This window comes from Erpetoichthys calabaricus, chromosome 2 (genome assembly GCF_900747795.2).
Source record: "Erpetoichthys calabaricus chromosome 2, fErpCal1.3, whole genome shotgun sequence".
Classification (NCBI taxonomy): Eukaryota; Metazoa; Chordata; class Cladistia; order Polypteriformes; family Polypteridae; genus Erpetoichthys; species Erpetoichthys calabaricus.
This window is the reverse complement of record NC_041395.2, coordinates 109,517,162-109,531,368: the sequence shown is the minus strand read 5'-3', so window position 1 is coordinate 109,531,368 and position 14,207 is coordinate 109,517,162. Positions and strand designations below refer to the sequence as shown.

At 37.3% G+C, this 14,207-nt stretch overlaps 1 protein-coding gene across 23 annotated transcripts in view; it reads left to right on the top strand.

The window, feature by feature from the left end:
* The window catches only part of LOC114645325 (uncharacterized), a 239,951-nt gene that overhangs the window by 79,379 nt on the left and 146,365 nt on the right, over positions 1-14,207 (top strand). For all 23 annotated transcript variants that reach the window (XR_007934090.1, XR_007934089.1, XR_007934094.1 and 20 more), the window contains exon 4: positions 7,887-7,996. Coding sequence is in view for 17 of the 23 variants with exons in the window: in XM_051922686.1 (XP_051778646.1) it covers positions 7,887-7,996 (110 nt within the window). In the remaining 6 variants the exon portion in view is untranslated. The remainder of the gene's footprint in view (positions 1-7,886; positions 7,997-14,207) is intronic.

The following is a 14,207-nucleotide window of genomic DNA, read 5'->3' as shown; positions in this document are numbered from 1 at the left end:
ATGTACATTTCTTCATTGTTGTCTGTAACTTTTATAATGTGATGATTTTTTATGCTGTCAGACCTTGACACCTTGAGTATGTCTTTAAACTTCCAACATGGTGTTCTGTAACTGTGTGTTCACCCACAGCTTTGAGAAGAATGTGCTAGTTCTACTATTGTCATAAATAGATGGGGATGGCTGAATGTTTTTCTTTTTTCTGGCATTCTTTTAACTGTTTTAATAATTTCGTATCTCATTTAAGGAAACTAGATGACCTTTATTTCCTAGTAGAATCCTATATAACAATTTTGGTAGTGTTCAACAGTAGTGGTGCATATTTCAGATTTTTGGTGCATAGAAACAGAAGGGTGCACACCAGTTCGTTTATGCGTCACTTTCAGAATACGGATCTAGTGTTAGAGGATCTAAGATTACAATTAGGAATGTAGGGGGACAAGCACTCTAAGCTATAAGAAGTATTTTAAAATAAATCCTAAAGGACACAGCCAGCCAGACAGACTGGAGAGATATGCTAAGACTTCCTCTTTTTAGTTAAAATTCTTTCTGCTGCCTTTAAAACCAATTTCAACTGAGTTATATATATTTTTTTTTTTTTGCTAAACCTGATAAAAGTGCATTGCAGTAATTTAGGTGGCTAAAGACAAAAGCATGTGTTAACTTTTCACCATGTTGCAGTGATATAAAAGATTTAACTCTTGCAGCATTTCCTAAATGGTGCTGTCTTAGTAATACTCTTAATGTGTGATTAGAAGTTTAGCTCCGAATCTAAAATGATGCCTAGATTCTTTACCTCTGGCCTTAGATGGCCAGATGGACCACTTTATTTTTAGGTCCTCACTTTTTCGCTTGCTGCCAAAAATAAAAAAAAAAAAATCCTGTTTAGTACAGTATAAGTAAACTATTACTCATCCATTCAATGATGCTATTAAGACATTGGGTTAGAGGATTTAGGGCTTCTCGGTCATTTGGCGCTGCTGACAAATAAATATGTGTGTCATCTGCATTGAAGTGGTGATTCACTTTATTTTTTTGAAATTTTCAGGTAGATAGAGAATAAAAAATGACCCAAAATAGATCCCTTTTGCACACCTTCCATAATAACACAGATCTCTAACATATAATCACTACAACGGACAAAGAATTTTCTTCTTGTGATGTAAGAATGAAACCAATTCAGAGTACTACCAGAAAGGCCAACCCATTGTTTAATGAAGTCAATGAGTATGTTGTGATCATAGGTTTCAAATGCTGTGCTCAGGTCTAATAGAACAAGAACTGAAATATTATTTGAATCAACATCAGGGCATACGTCATTAACTACTTTAACCAATGCAGTTTCTGTACTCTGATTTGGCCCGAAACCTCACTGATACTTATCCACAATTAGGATAGGCAATTCAGAGAGAGACCCTCTCCCAGGGAGGCATGGTGTCCAATGGGTGTCAACATAATGGGGAAATGCACAAAACAGAACACAAGTTATCCTTTTCACAGAACTAGATGGCCAATCTATCATTGCAACCCCAGAAATAAAATACAATAGTAAAACTACAAGGCAAAATGCAAGAATAGGTTATACCACTCACTAAATACAGAACCGTCACATATGAGGATAAAGATTTCTTCAAATACTGTACATCAAAAAGTAAATAGAAACTAATTAGCAAAAATGAAAAACAACCATATTTGTCAATCAGTAAACTGTAGAACCACAGCCAGATTGAAGAAAATACAGTATGTCAGATAAACCAAACACCATCAGAGTCCTTGACTTCTCGGCCAACAAGCCACCTACTCCCAAGTGGCCTTTCTATAGTGGAGTCAGTACTGGGCTGGACGATTTCAGATGACTTTTCCATAGGCAGGCAAACAACTTGGCAGTAGAGCAGTGCCACATGAGGATACATTAAAGAAAAACTGAATAGAGGAGCATTAGCAACAGTTTATAAATATTATATTACTTATATTTTAATACTAATGACTAACAACAGAGATGCAGTATGCACAGCTAGTCAGCAACTCTACTCAGGGTATGTTAAACTGAAGTAGTCATTTATTTGTTGAAAAACTAACTTATTCTAGAATTTTAGAATTTTCTAGACTTTTAGTTTCAAAAGGCAGGTTAGAGATATGTCTAAATTGTCCAAGACAGAAATATCAAGATTATTATTCTTAAGCCATGGTTTAACAACAGTAGCTTTTAGAGAATCAAGGAAAATGTCTGTGTCCAGTTAACAATTAACAATATCAAATACACCGTCAATCGATCAGTAAATTAAAGAAGTCATTAAAAAAGCCTGTAGGAACAAATACACATGTGGATGGTGTTAAATATTAAATAGTCTTTGAAGATCAGTTAGGCTTATTTTAATAAATGAATTTGATTGACTGTGTTCACTTCATTGTGGTTTAGCTAAGTTTGTTCTCTGGTACACTAAATGTTATATTAGACACGTTTTCTGAAAAGAATGTTGCAAAATCCTCCCATTAAGCCACTGATGGCTTACGCATCCATTCCACAAACTGTACCAGGTGCAAAAGATAACCAAGGGTTCTAAATAAGATTCTTGGATTTGCACTGTTGTTTATAATTTTGGAGAAAAAGATATATATTTGTTAATCTGTGCCTTAAGCATTTCATAGTTAATTGTTAATTTATTTTTCAAGATTTGCACAAAGCCGTATGGCATTCTTGCTAAAGTTTCCAAACTGTCTTCCAGGGTATTATTTCTTGTTTATTTTAACAAGTTTTTCAGAGCTACTGTCTTCAGTTTTGCATTAAAACTGTTGTCCTTAGTATTTATGTTGCTGGTTACATTAGAGTAGATACTAGAGTAAGATGAACTATTTATAATTTTAGAAAAGGGAAAGACAGCTGTGGCATCAAAAATGACTCTTAAAATGTGCTTTTCTTCAGTCCTAGTTATTGTTATTGTTTAATGTAAGAAAACACAGTAATAATAAAATATACTGATTTCCACTATCTGAGTCAATTCTAAAGCCACATGAGATGACCACATTTAATGTATGTCCCTTTTTATGTGTCAACTGGGTGATATGCTGAGTAAGGTCAAAGGCTTTTTAAAGATTCATAAATTCTGTAGCTTTCAAGTTGCAATGATTATCTACTTGCAAGTTGAAATTACCTGCTATTATAAAATTATCAAATAGTTTATATAACAGATAATAAATCAGAGTTCATTAATAAATGAGGAATTGTATTTTGGTGGTTGATATGTAATTTGAAAAAGGGAATGTGGCACTACTGTAATAGCAAAGGCGAGATACTCAAATGATGAAAAACTGCCAAGGTTGACATTCTTACAATTTACATTGTTGGAGAACATATCATAGAACACAGGTGCTCCACCTTCTTTTTTTAAGCCATCTTTCTGTCACTTAACCCCCTAAGAGGTGTCTCCTCCCCTTACAAGGCAGATCCTCTCTCTCCTGGCCCCATCATTTAAGGTGTTCCATTCTTTTTGTTCCCTCATAGTTCAACTAAGGCTGCCTGCATGTCACACTTACAGCACCTGAGTGGCTTTGTTGAAGCTCATCCAGCATCTATGCAGTTAAGGACTGTGTGAGCAGCATTTGGGATCTGTAGCAGAAAATATGCAATTTCATGTCTGAGACAAACACCACGAACTCACCACAGTCCCTTTCTTTCATCAGCTAACAGCTTCCCATCCCTGAGTATTCATCCCGTTACTATTACAAGGACACACTAACTCACTCTTACAATCACTCACTAATATCAGTCCAGTTTAGAGTCTCCAGTCACCCTCGCATTGTTAGCTTGAACCCAGATTATAACCTATACAGAATAGATAGGCCAAATCCCAAAAGGACAGTGATCAAGGTGGACAGTTGTATCACCAATCACTGCATCAACCATTCCACCCAAACATTGCTTTGTCCTTTTGTACGTTTATGTTAGCAGCTCATGGAGCCCAAGGGAATGCAGAAAAGGGTTCAGGGATAACTGGGGAACTGTTAAATCAGTGATGATATTGATGATGATGATGATTGAGTTGCTACCTTGCTGAATGTGCTGACCTTAAAAGTGTTATATGATGGCTCCTCATTTAAAGCATTATTGTGGAACAATTGTCTCTCATGATAAACTTAACAAATTCTAACCAGACTGATAAATTTCTCTTCCATGAATATTTATCAACATAAGAACACAACTGTGAAATTTTGAAATATGGGGAACTACTTCTTTAATCTGGTAGATAACATTCAGTACTATTTAGTAGCCTAGCAAAAGTTACAAATTAAAGAAAGACTTGTGATATTCTTTCCTTTCCATTTTCATTAGCTAATACAAGTATGAAACACACCCGAGATTTAGGGTATATCCTTGACTCTGTTACAGAGTAAGTGGATTCACAACACAACCGGTTGATTAGATAGATCAGTTGATGGGAATGGGGATTGTAAGTCGTCTCAATGTGCTGCCTTAAGCACATTCAATGTGCTCTTCAGTAAACACAATGGCAGCTCTCATTTTAATCGATTGATGGTGGTAGATCTATTTTTTACCCACAAAAACCAATAGTTAAATTGAAACATCATGCTCTGACTTGACTACAACCCTAAACTTGGATGAAATTGGTATGGAAAACATTTGGATAGGTGCATGTAGTGGATTTAAATAATCATAAAAACATGGACAGTGGAAAGTGAAAATCTCTCTTCTGCCATAATAAAATTTCTACAGAGATTAATACTGGTTGAGATATTCTTAAAGTTTTTGTAATGCATGATATTTAAACTCCTTATTTTTATTAATACTGTTCTTGTTATTGTTGAATGATATGGCAGTACAATGATTAGTACTGAGACTTTGGCATCCTGGGTTTGAAACTCACACACACATGTTCCTCATATAGAGTTTGGTCATTCTCCCCTTAACTGTGTCAGTTTTCCTCTCACATCCCCAAGAATGCAGGTTACAATAAAGTCACTGGTCATTCCAAATTGGTCACTGTGTTATGGTAAGTGTTGGTATGTATGTAAGTGGACGTTGTAGTGGGTTGGGGCCTTGTCCAGGCTTTGCTCCCATTGCTGCCAACATAGGTTCCAGGCCCCTTTGACCCTGAACTAGATTAAGTGTGTTTGAAAATTATATATTAGTACTGTTTAACTGGAAGATGACTTTCCCTAAGGCAACTTGTGAGATTAGGATATTAACAGCAATTAAATTAATGTATTGTGATGGATAACACACATGTCGGGATGGGTTCCAATCCCTTTCCTGGCCGGGAGGCCATGGCACCGAGTGTGCAGAAAGAAGGGCAAGATGTTTCCTACCCTTGCCAGAAGACTAATAAAGCATGGCAGTTTGTGTGACTTTGGTTTGACCCGGAAATGCTTCCAATGGGCTTTGCCCCAGCACAGGAAGCACTGCCAGGTCTAAGATAAGAGGAGCCACTCAACCTCATCCAGGTAAGTTGGAATCAGGTGGAAGAGGACAAATCTCACCTGGAAGGAGTGGAGGTGAAGAAAGAGAGAGAGAAAGAGAATTGTGTTTTGCCACTATTACCATTCCACTATTATTATTGTTATGTTTGTGAGGTTGGGGTCTGGGGTTTGGGATACTGCACCGCCCCTTAGTGGTAACAGTATCCAAAGCTTAAAAAATGCACACAAGACAATGTAATTTTAAAACATTAAAATTAGTTTTAAGAACCCCCCACTAACCAACCCCAACCCCACCCCTCAACTATACCTCTACCTATTAATGTTTGAAACATAAGACCTACACCACTATGTACTCCCATAATTCCAAGGCACCACATGACCTTTCTAGGGCATTGACTGACATAAATAGAATGCTTCTAAGCCGGGTGTCAGCCAAGTCTTGTAATCCACTGCGGAAATGGCATGGTACTCAAAATGATGGAGTGCACCTGTAGGTGACACTTTCTGAGTGAGACTAAGAACTGAACTTTACTCTTTCCTGATCTGAGACTGTCCATGTTTTATTTTTAGAAGCCTTCTTCCTCTTTTTGAATGGAAATATGCATTCTATTTTCTAGTCATGACTCTGTGACAACATGTACAGAATGTATTTTATCTTGAAATATGTACAGTCTTCATCATTCTACCTACTTTGAAATATATACTCTATATAGATATACTCTCTCTCTCTCTGTGTATATATATATATATACTGTATATATAATATTTATTTAATGACTCTAACAGATTAGTTAACCTTTCATTATTTTAGCCATACAGTATATTTTGTTCCTACATTTTTCCCTTAGAAGTAGCTTTGCACCTTGTTACTTATTAACTTGCACTTTGTTCACTGCATTTTATTTTATTTTATTATCATCATACCCTGATAGTTACCATTTCTGAAATTATAGATAACCAGCCAGCATTATTTATCTGTAATACATTTTTAGCTTTTGATCTCAAAGTGTTACCCTGTGATGGACTAACCTAACCTAAAGGGTTGGTTCATACCTTGCATCTGATGCTGGCACAGCAGACTGTGGAGGAAGGAGTGATGGATCTTAGGACTTTGGTCTTACTCTGTTTATACCTTATTTTGATGCAGTGCTGTGGTGATCGGTGAGGTGTTTGTAAATTGCTTCCATACACAAATGAGTATCTCCAGATAAATCTAATTTCCTTCCTCTGTACAGGCATATTATTGCTATAACTTCTCCTTTTAAATAACACAGCATTAATCATATTCTTAATTATATGACAAAAGAGTCAAAATTATTTATTTCAATTGCCCCTTTAAAATGTGCTATTTAATCATTTTATAGTGGAGCATGGTGAAGTAGTGGGCACCTCACAGCTCCACACTCTTTCAGATCACGCCCCAGGCACTGTCTTTCTGGGCTTTTTGTGTTTTCCCCATGTTTATGAGGGCCATTTTCTGAGTTTTCTGGTATCAGCCCACATGCCAAAGACATTCAGGTTAAGTTAATTAGAAACTCTTACCTGACCCTGTAAGAGTGTACCCAATATTAGACTGGCATTTCATTCTAATGTAGGAAACACCAGTCTAATATGGGGCATGTGACATGCTGCTGGGACAGGCTCAACAAGATTAAATGAGTCCATGATGGATCATTTTCTGTCCTCCTCTAATTTGTTTAGCTTCCATTGGTACACCTTATATTGTTTTTATTTTATTCTTAATGGTTATTTGATCCATGTTCTAGTTTAGTTCCCTATATTTTCTTTGATTAGATTTGATGAGGGTTGACATCTACAGGTAATTTCAAAGACTACATTATTTCATAATGTGCTCTAGTGTGAATCTTTTATTTAGCAGCTCAGTGACTCTAATCTCAAATACTCTTAACTTGATTGATGGAATATCTATACAGACCTCTTCCCTTTTGGACTCATAATAAATTGATGAGTAAGCAGTCTATAGCTATTAGTGTCATTTCTACTTCTACAGCCATCCTTCTGGCAGGAATTGCACAGTCAATACTGAAAGAGCTGACGTGACCAATAATATTGGTGAAACCATGTTAACTTTGTTAGTTTGTCATCTTGAATGTTGTTTCCTATTATCTTGATTCAGACAGTCCATTTCATTTTTGGGTTACCTAATAAATACTGAACTTGTTCAGAATATTTGAATGAATATTTCGGCAGCCTTTAGGATTTATATAATAAACCTCTGTTTTGTCATACCTGCAAGGGAATAAAAGGATTTCATGATTTTCAACTAGCACACGTCTTAAATGTTTTGTATTAGTGTTAAGTGCAACACTGGTCAGATATTTTAACTGTGAAGGAATCAATTAAAAATTGGAACTGATCTGGGAAAATAGTGATAAATCAGAAATTTCAGAAGCATTTCGCCACTTTTCATTCCATTCGTTAATTTGTTTTAGGAGTTCAGATTCAGAGGGAGCATTTGAGACACCAGAATCAACTACACCTGTGAAAGCACCACCCTCTCCACAACCAGATCTACATCTACAAATACAACCTGAAACCACTGGTAAGAAAGAAACTGTTTTTAATATATAATAAATTTAAGATTCAATGATGAGACTTGATGAAGTATTCTTTTATCCATATACCCTTTTCAGCCCTTCTCACCTTTCTGTCTTTGATGTCATCATCAGTGTCCTCTTCTCAGCAGTTCCTGGTCATTGCTCTTGCCACTGGCAATTCATGCATCCTAACACTTATGCTGATTATTTGCTTGGCGTGTTTCAACTGAAACAGTCTGCACTTTTATATTAAGTATTAGGCCCCTGGACTTGATTTAAGCCATGCTCCACTACTTGTTTGCTGGCTTGAATGTATTATTATTCAAGTATATAAATAGAGAAGCAGAAGTTTAGTACTATAATTGACAAAAAAAAAATTTTTATTCCAAAAACCTAATTTAATAAAGCTAACAAGTTTAGTAACTGCTAAAGTAGGTCCTTGTCTCCACTGAACGTCTTTAAATAATACATCCCTTCTCCATACAATTCTGCTAAGTGCATTCGGCTTCCAGGCATACCCGAAATGTGTATTCTTTATAGTCTCTGTTGACAAGGAAGCTGGACATTTTATTAAAATAGAAATGATACAGCATTTTGTAGTTTGAAGCTACAATACTGTTTTAGGACATGGTCTGAAATGCTAGTTTCTGTGAGTACTAAATGATCTCTCAGCAATTTACTGTATTTAGATATATGTTTAGAGTTACCTTACTTCTTAATATTTTCTTTCATAAAAGGATGGGAAGTGATAATGTGACACATTCCATTACAGCAAGATCTATAAATAGTATTGGGGCATTAGTGTCTTATTTATTACTTGTTTCATGTTCAAAACATATTTTATGAAACATCCTAGAAAATGCAAGCTTCTTCCAAAGTCCCTAATAACACAATTAGCCTTTAGGATGCAGTAGTGCAAAATATTGACATTTCATGATAAAACATTTCTGTACAGCAAACCTGCAGTAGTAGTACTAAAAAAATGTCACACATACAGAGTACAGTGAAATTCTTAATTATGAAACCTCAAGTTTCATGGAATGCTGTTGAAGCATACTATCCATCCATCCATTATCCAACCCGCTATATCTTAACTACAGGGTCACGGGGGTCTGCTGGAGCCAATCCCAACCAACACAGGGCGCAAGGAAGGAAACAAACCCCAGGCAGGGCGCCAGCCCACCGCTAGGGCACACACACACATCCACACCCACACACCAAGCACACACTAGGGACAATTTAGAATCGCCAATGCACCTAACCTGCATGTCCTTGGAAACCCACGCAGGCACGGGGAGAACATGCAAACTCCACGTAGGGAGGACCCTGGAAGCTAACCCAGGTCTCCTAACTGCGAGGCAGCAGCGCCACCATGCCGCCCTGAAGCATACTATTGGACTTAATTTTCTTTAATTTTGTTGTGTTCTGTTACAATGTTTTATATTCAAATAAAAGAAATTAAAAGAAAAATTCTCAAGTAATATGTAACACTTCTCCTTTATCCCACACCATTATAAACAAGAAGGATGCTGAGTAGGAATTCATGCTTTGTCAGGCTGTGTGTTTAGCTGCAGATAAACAGAACAGATGTTATACCTCAAAAGGGGCAAATGGTGTCCATCTCTGCCTTCCCCTTCCAACTTCTGACAGCGGGGACACCTTTACACTTATATTTACTTCAATAAGCTATTCATGCAAAAGGGCAGAAAATAACATTTATAAACTCAAATCTATATATAATGTTTGTGAAGCTCTGATACTGGAGGAAGAACAAAGAAAAAGCTCACAAAAGCAGAATGCAACTTCTAAAAGTGAAGAGCTGCATGGCTTCCAATGTGTATCCTTATTGTTAGACCAAATAAAAAAAACAGACTTTGTTTTGCCCTGACTTTGACACTTGAAATAAATGGAATGTGCACAGTAGAAGTTCTTAAATAGCTTCTTATTTATTATTTATTTTCCTTTTATCTTCAACTTTACTTAGTCATCAAAGCCAAATAGATTTTGCTGTCAGTCTAAATGGTCTTTTTTTTCTCTGCACCTATCACACCTTTCTGCAAGTGGCAGATCTTTCTTCTTTTAGTATATCAGTAAAAAGAGTTTGTACTTTCCAAAAACTGCCTTTTGTTTCAAATAACTTTGACCATTAAAAAATAAATAACAATTCTTCTGGAATGAGATTATAGCTTGTTTACTTCCAAAAAAAGTTGTCAATTAGTTTTAGAAATACAGCTTCTGTTGTCAGGTGTTACAACCTTGGAAATAGTGAATTCTTGTTAGGTGCAGTTTTACCCAATGAGATCCAGTTGGAGTAATGCCTGATCACGTCAAAGCAAAGGCCACACCTTATCAGTTTTATGTGCTTTCCACCTTGAATGTCATGAGAAGTAAAATAGAAGGCCATTGGAATACCACAGGCACACTGCAAGAGGTGGTCACACAAGAGGCTCCAAGACTGCAAGACAACTGCTGTTAATGTCCAGCATTGTAAAACTGGCTAAAATACAGGAAACAAACGGTACGAGGAACATTGTTGATGTTAAAAGTGGTGTCCCCTTGGGGTCCGTGCTGGAACTGCCCAGAATCACCCAAATCATTGAAGACCTACTTAAATATAGAATACAGGCTTGGTCATATTTATGGCAGATGAAATTTAATGTATGTATATGTAAGGTATTACATGTAGGAAGTAGAAATGTTTGATTTGTGTTAGACTGAATGCACAATGAGAGGTCTGAAACTTGAATGTACCCCTTATACAAAGGACCTTGGAGTCATAATGAAGTCGTCACTATCAACATACTGTATATTAGTTTATATAGCACTCATGATGTGTGGAGTACAAAGTTAAATGTGTTTAAGCTTTACAACTTACCTGTCAGGCCTCACCTGGAGTACTGTGTGCAGGTTTGAACTCGGGGCTACTAAAGAGTGAGAGTACGGAGTAAAGTGACTTTGCTGATTCTGGTACTGAGAGGTATGAGCCATAAGGAAAGACTGAATTTTAATTTAAGCAAAAGGATGTTAAGAGGTGACATGATTTACTTTTTAAAATTTTGAAAGGAATTAGTACAGTGGATTCAGGCTGTTACTTTACAGCGGATTTGACAAGAACAAGGGGGACACAGTTGGAAAACTGTTAAGGGGAATTTTTTTATGTAAACATTACAATGTCTTTCTTCATAGAGAGAACCATAGATACATGGAATATATTACCAAGTAGTGTAGTAGAGAATGGTAAGAATCTCGACTTCATAATATTTTGGAAAAATTAGGTGGATAGAATTTATTGGGCTGAATGGCCTGTTCTTGCCAGTTTGTTTCTAATGGTTCAATGTCCTAATTTCATGCATATGCCTTGTAATGTTTTGTCAGTCCCGATATTACTTTAGACTTATACTGAGGCTTAAAAGCATATTGGAGTTGTGAACCTATGTATAGTGATAGATAGATACGGTGCATCCAGAAAGTATTCACAGCGCATCACTTTTTCCACATTTTGTTATGTTACAGCCTTATTCCAAAATGGATTAAATTAATTTTTTTCCTCAGAATGCTACACACAACACCCCATAATGACAACGTGAAAAAAGTTTACTTGAGGTTTTTGCAAATTTATTAAAAATAAAAAAATTGAGAAAGCACATGTACATAAGTATTCACAGCCTTTGCCGTGAAGCTCGAAATTGAGCTCAGGTGCTCAGGGTCCTGTTTCCCATGATCATCCTTGAGATGTTTCTGCAGCTTAATTAGAGTCCACCTGTGGTAAATTCAGTTGACTGGACATGATTTGGAAAGGCACACACCTGTCTATATAAGGTCCCACAGTTGACAGTTCATGTCAGAGCACAAACCAAGCATGAAGTCAAAGGAATTGTCTGTAGACCTCCCAGACAGGATTGTCTCGAGGCACAAATCTGGGGAAGGTTACAGAAAAATTTCTGCTGCTTTGAAGGTCCCAATGAGCACAGTGGCCTCCATCATCCGTAAGTGGAAGAAGTTCGAAACCACCAGGACTCTTCCTAGAGCTGTCTGGGCATCTAAACTGAGCGATCGGGGGAGAAGGGTCTTAGTCAGGGAGGTGACCAAGAACCCGATGGTCACTCTGTCAGAGCTCCAGATGTCCTCTGTGGAGAGAGGAGAACCTTCCAGAAAGACAACCATCTCTGCAGCAATCCACCAATCAGGCCTGTATGGTAGAGTGGCCAGACGGAAGCCACTCCTTAGTAAAAGGCACATGGCAGCCCGCCTGGAGTTTGCCAAAAGGCACCTGAAGGACTCTCAGACCATGAGAAAGAAAATCCTCTGGTCTGATGAGATAAAGATTGAACTCTTTGGTGTGAATGCCAGGTGTCACGTTTGGAGGAAACCTGGCACCATCCCTACAGTGAAGCATGGTGGTGGCAGCATCATGCTGTGGGGATGTTTTTCAGCGGCAGGAACTGGGAGACTATTCAGGATAAATGGAAAGATGACTGCAGCAATGTACAGAGACATCCTGGATAAAAACCTGCTCCAGAGCGCTCTTGACCTCCGACTGGGGCGACGGTTCATCTTTCAGCAGGACAACGACCCTAAGCACACAGCCAAGATATCAAAGGAGTGGCTTCAGGACAACTCTGTGAATGTCCTTGAGTGGCCCAGCCAGAGCCCAGACTTGAATCCGATTGAACATCTCTGGAGAGATCTTAAAATGGCTGTGCACCGATGCTTCCCATCTAACCTGATGGAGCTTGAGAGGTGCTGCAAAGAGGAATGGGCGAAACTGGCCAAGGATAGGTGTGCCAAGCTTGTGGCATCATATTCAACAAGACTTGAGGCTGTAATTGCTGCCAAAGGTGCATCGACAAAGTATTGAGCAAAGGCTGTGAATACTTATGTACATGTGATTTCTCAGTTTTTTTATTTTTAATAAATTTGCAAAAACCTCAAGTAAACTTTTTTCACGTTGTCATTATGGGGTGTTGTGTGCAGAATTCTGAGGAAAAAAATGAATTTAATCCATTTTGGAATAAGGCTGTAACATAACAAAATGTGGAAAAAGTGATGCACTGTGAATACTTTCTGGATGCACTGTAGATACTTTATTAATCCCAAGGGTACTAGGGTGTTGTACTGTGTTAGCCATTATGAATGTAGAGAAAAGCCAAGCAAAATGACACCTTTTATTGGCTAACTAAAAAGATTATAATATGCAAGCTTTCGAGGCAACTCAGGCCCCTCGAAATTACATCTTGCCTGAAGAAGGGGCCTGAGTTGCCTCGAAAGCTTGCATATTGTAATCTTTTTAGTTAGCCAATAAAAGGTGTCATTTTGCTTGGCTTTTCTCTTTAATCCCAAGGGGAAATTCACATAATTCACAGTTATGCGTTATTGTTAATATTTTATATTTCAACACAAGCATTTTTAAGGTATAATTGTTTGCTAAAACTATAATTACTGTATTATTTTGTGTACTGTATGTGAGACATGGTCAGCAAAATAAGCCCAGCTTGATTTTGATCTTTTAAATCTCCAATAACATACTGGTCATTAAAATAAATATTGTGGTTGATATACAATACATTCTAATATAATGCTTTAAAATATTGCAGTACTCGTGATAATCCTGCATGGAGCTAATCTACCATTAGGGCATTCTGGGTTAATACCCAGGGTCTTGTGACAACAAGTGGCCTTTTTACCAATTAAAACACCCGCTGTTCAATGAAACAATCGAGTATCCTCATGCTGAAATCAAGAGTGAGAAATACCACGCTGCATTAAATGACCTGGTGTCTGCACACTGGATTGATAAAAGTATGATGAACTCTCTGTTAAGGAGCAGAGACACCCAGGGGCCTGTGGGAGTTTTAATTCGGCCTTGATCCTACAGCTACTATTACTACTACAGCTGCTATCACTACTACTCGTACTACTAAAGCTGATTCTGCTCCACACGTTCATTGATGCCACAAACCTTATTTAAAGTAAGCAAGTACATGGGATACATTAATTTATTTTAAGACTGTGATGGTTTGGCTTAATGGGTTTGAATAGCATAGCTGGTAAATACACCTATCAGTCATTGCTGTGAAACACGCCACACAACATTTTTATGCAGGCGAGTTTTTGTTTGGTAGTAACAAAATAATGACATTCACCCTTACCTTGTTATTATACTGTCTGTGTTGTGTAAGTGTCAGAATATTTTAACACACTTGCTTTGTTTTTTCG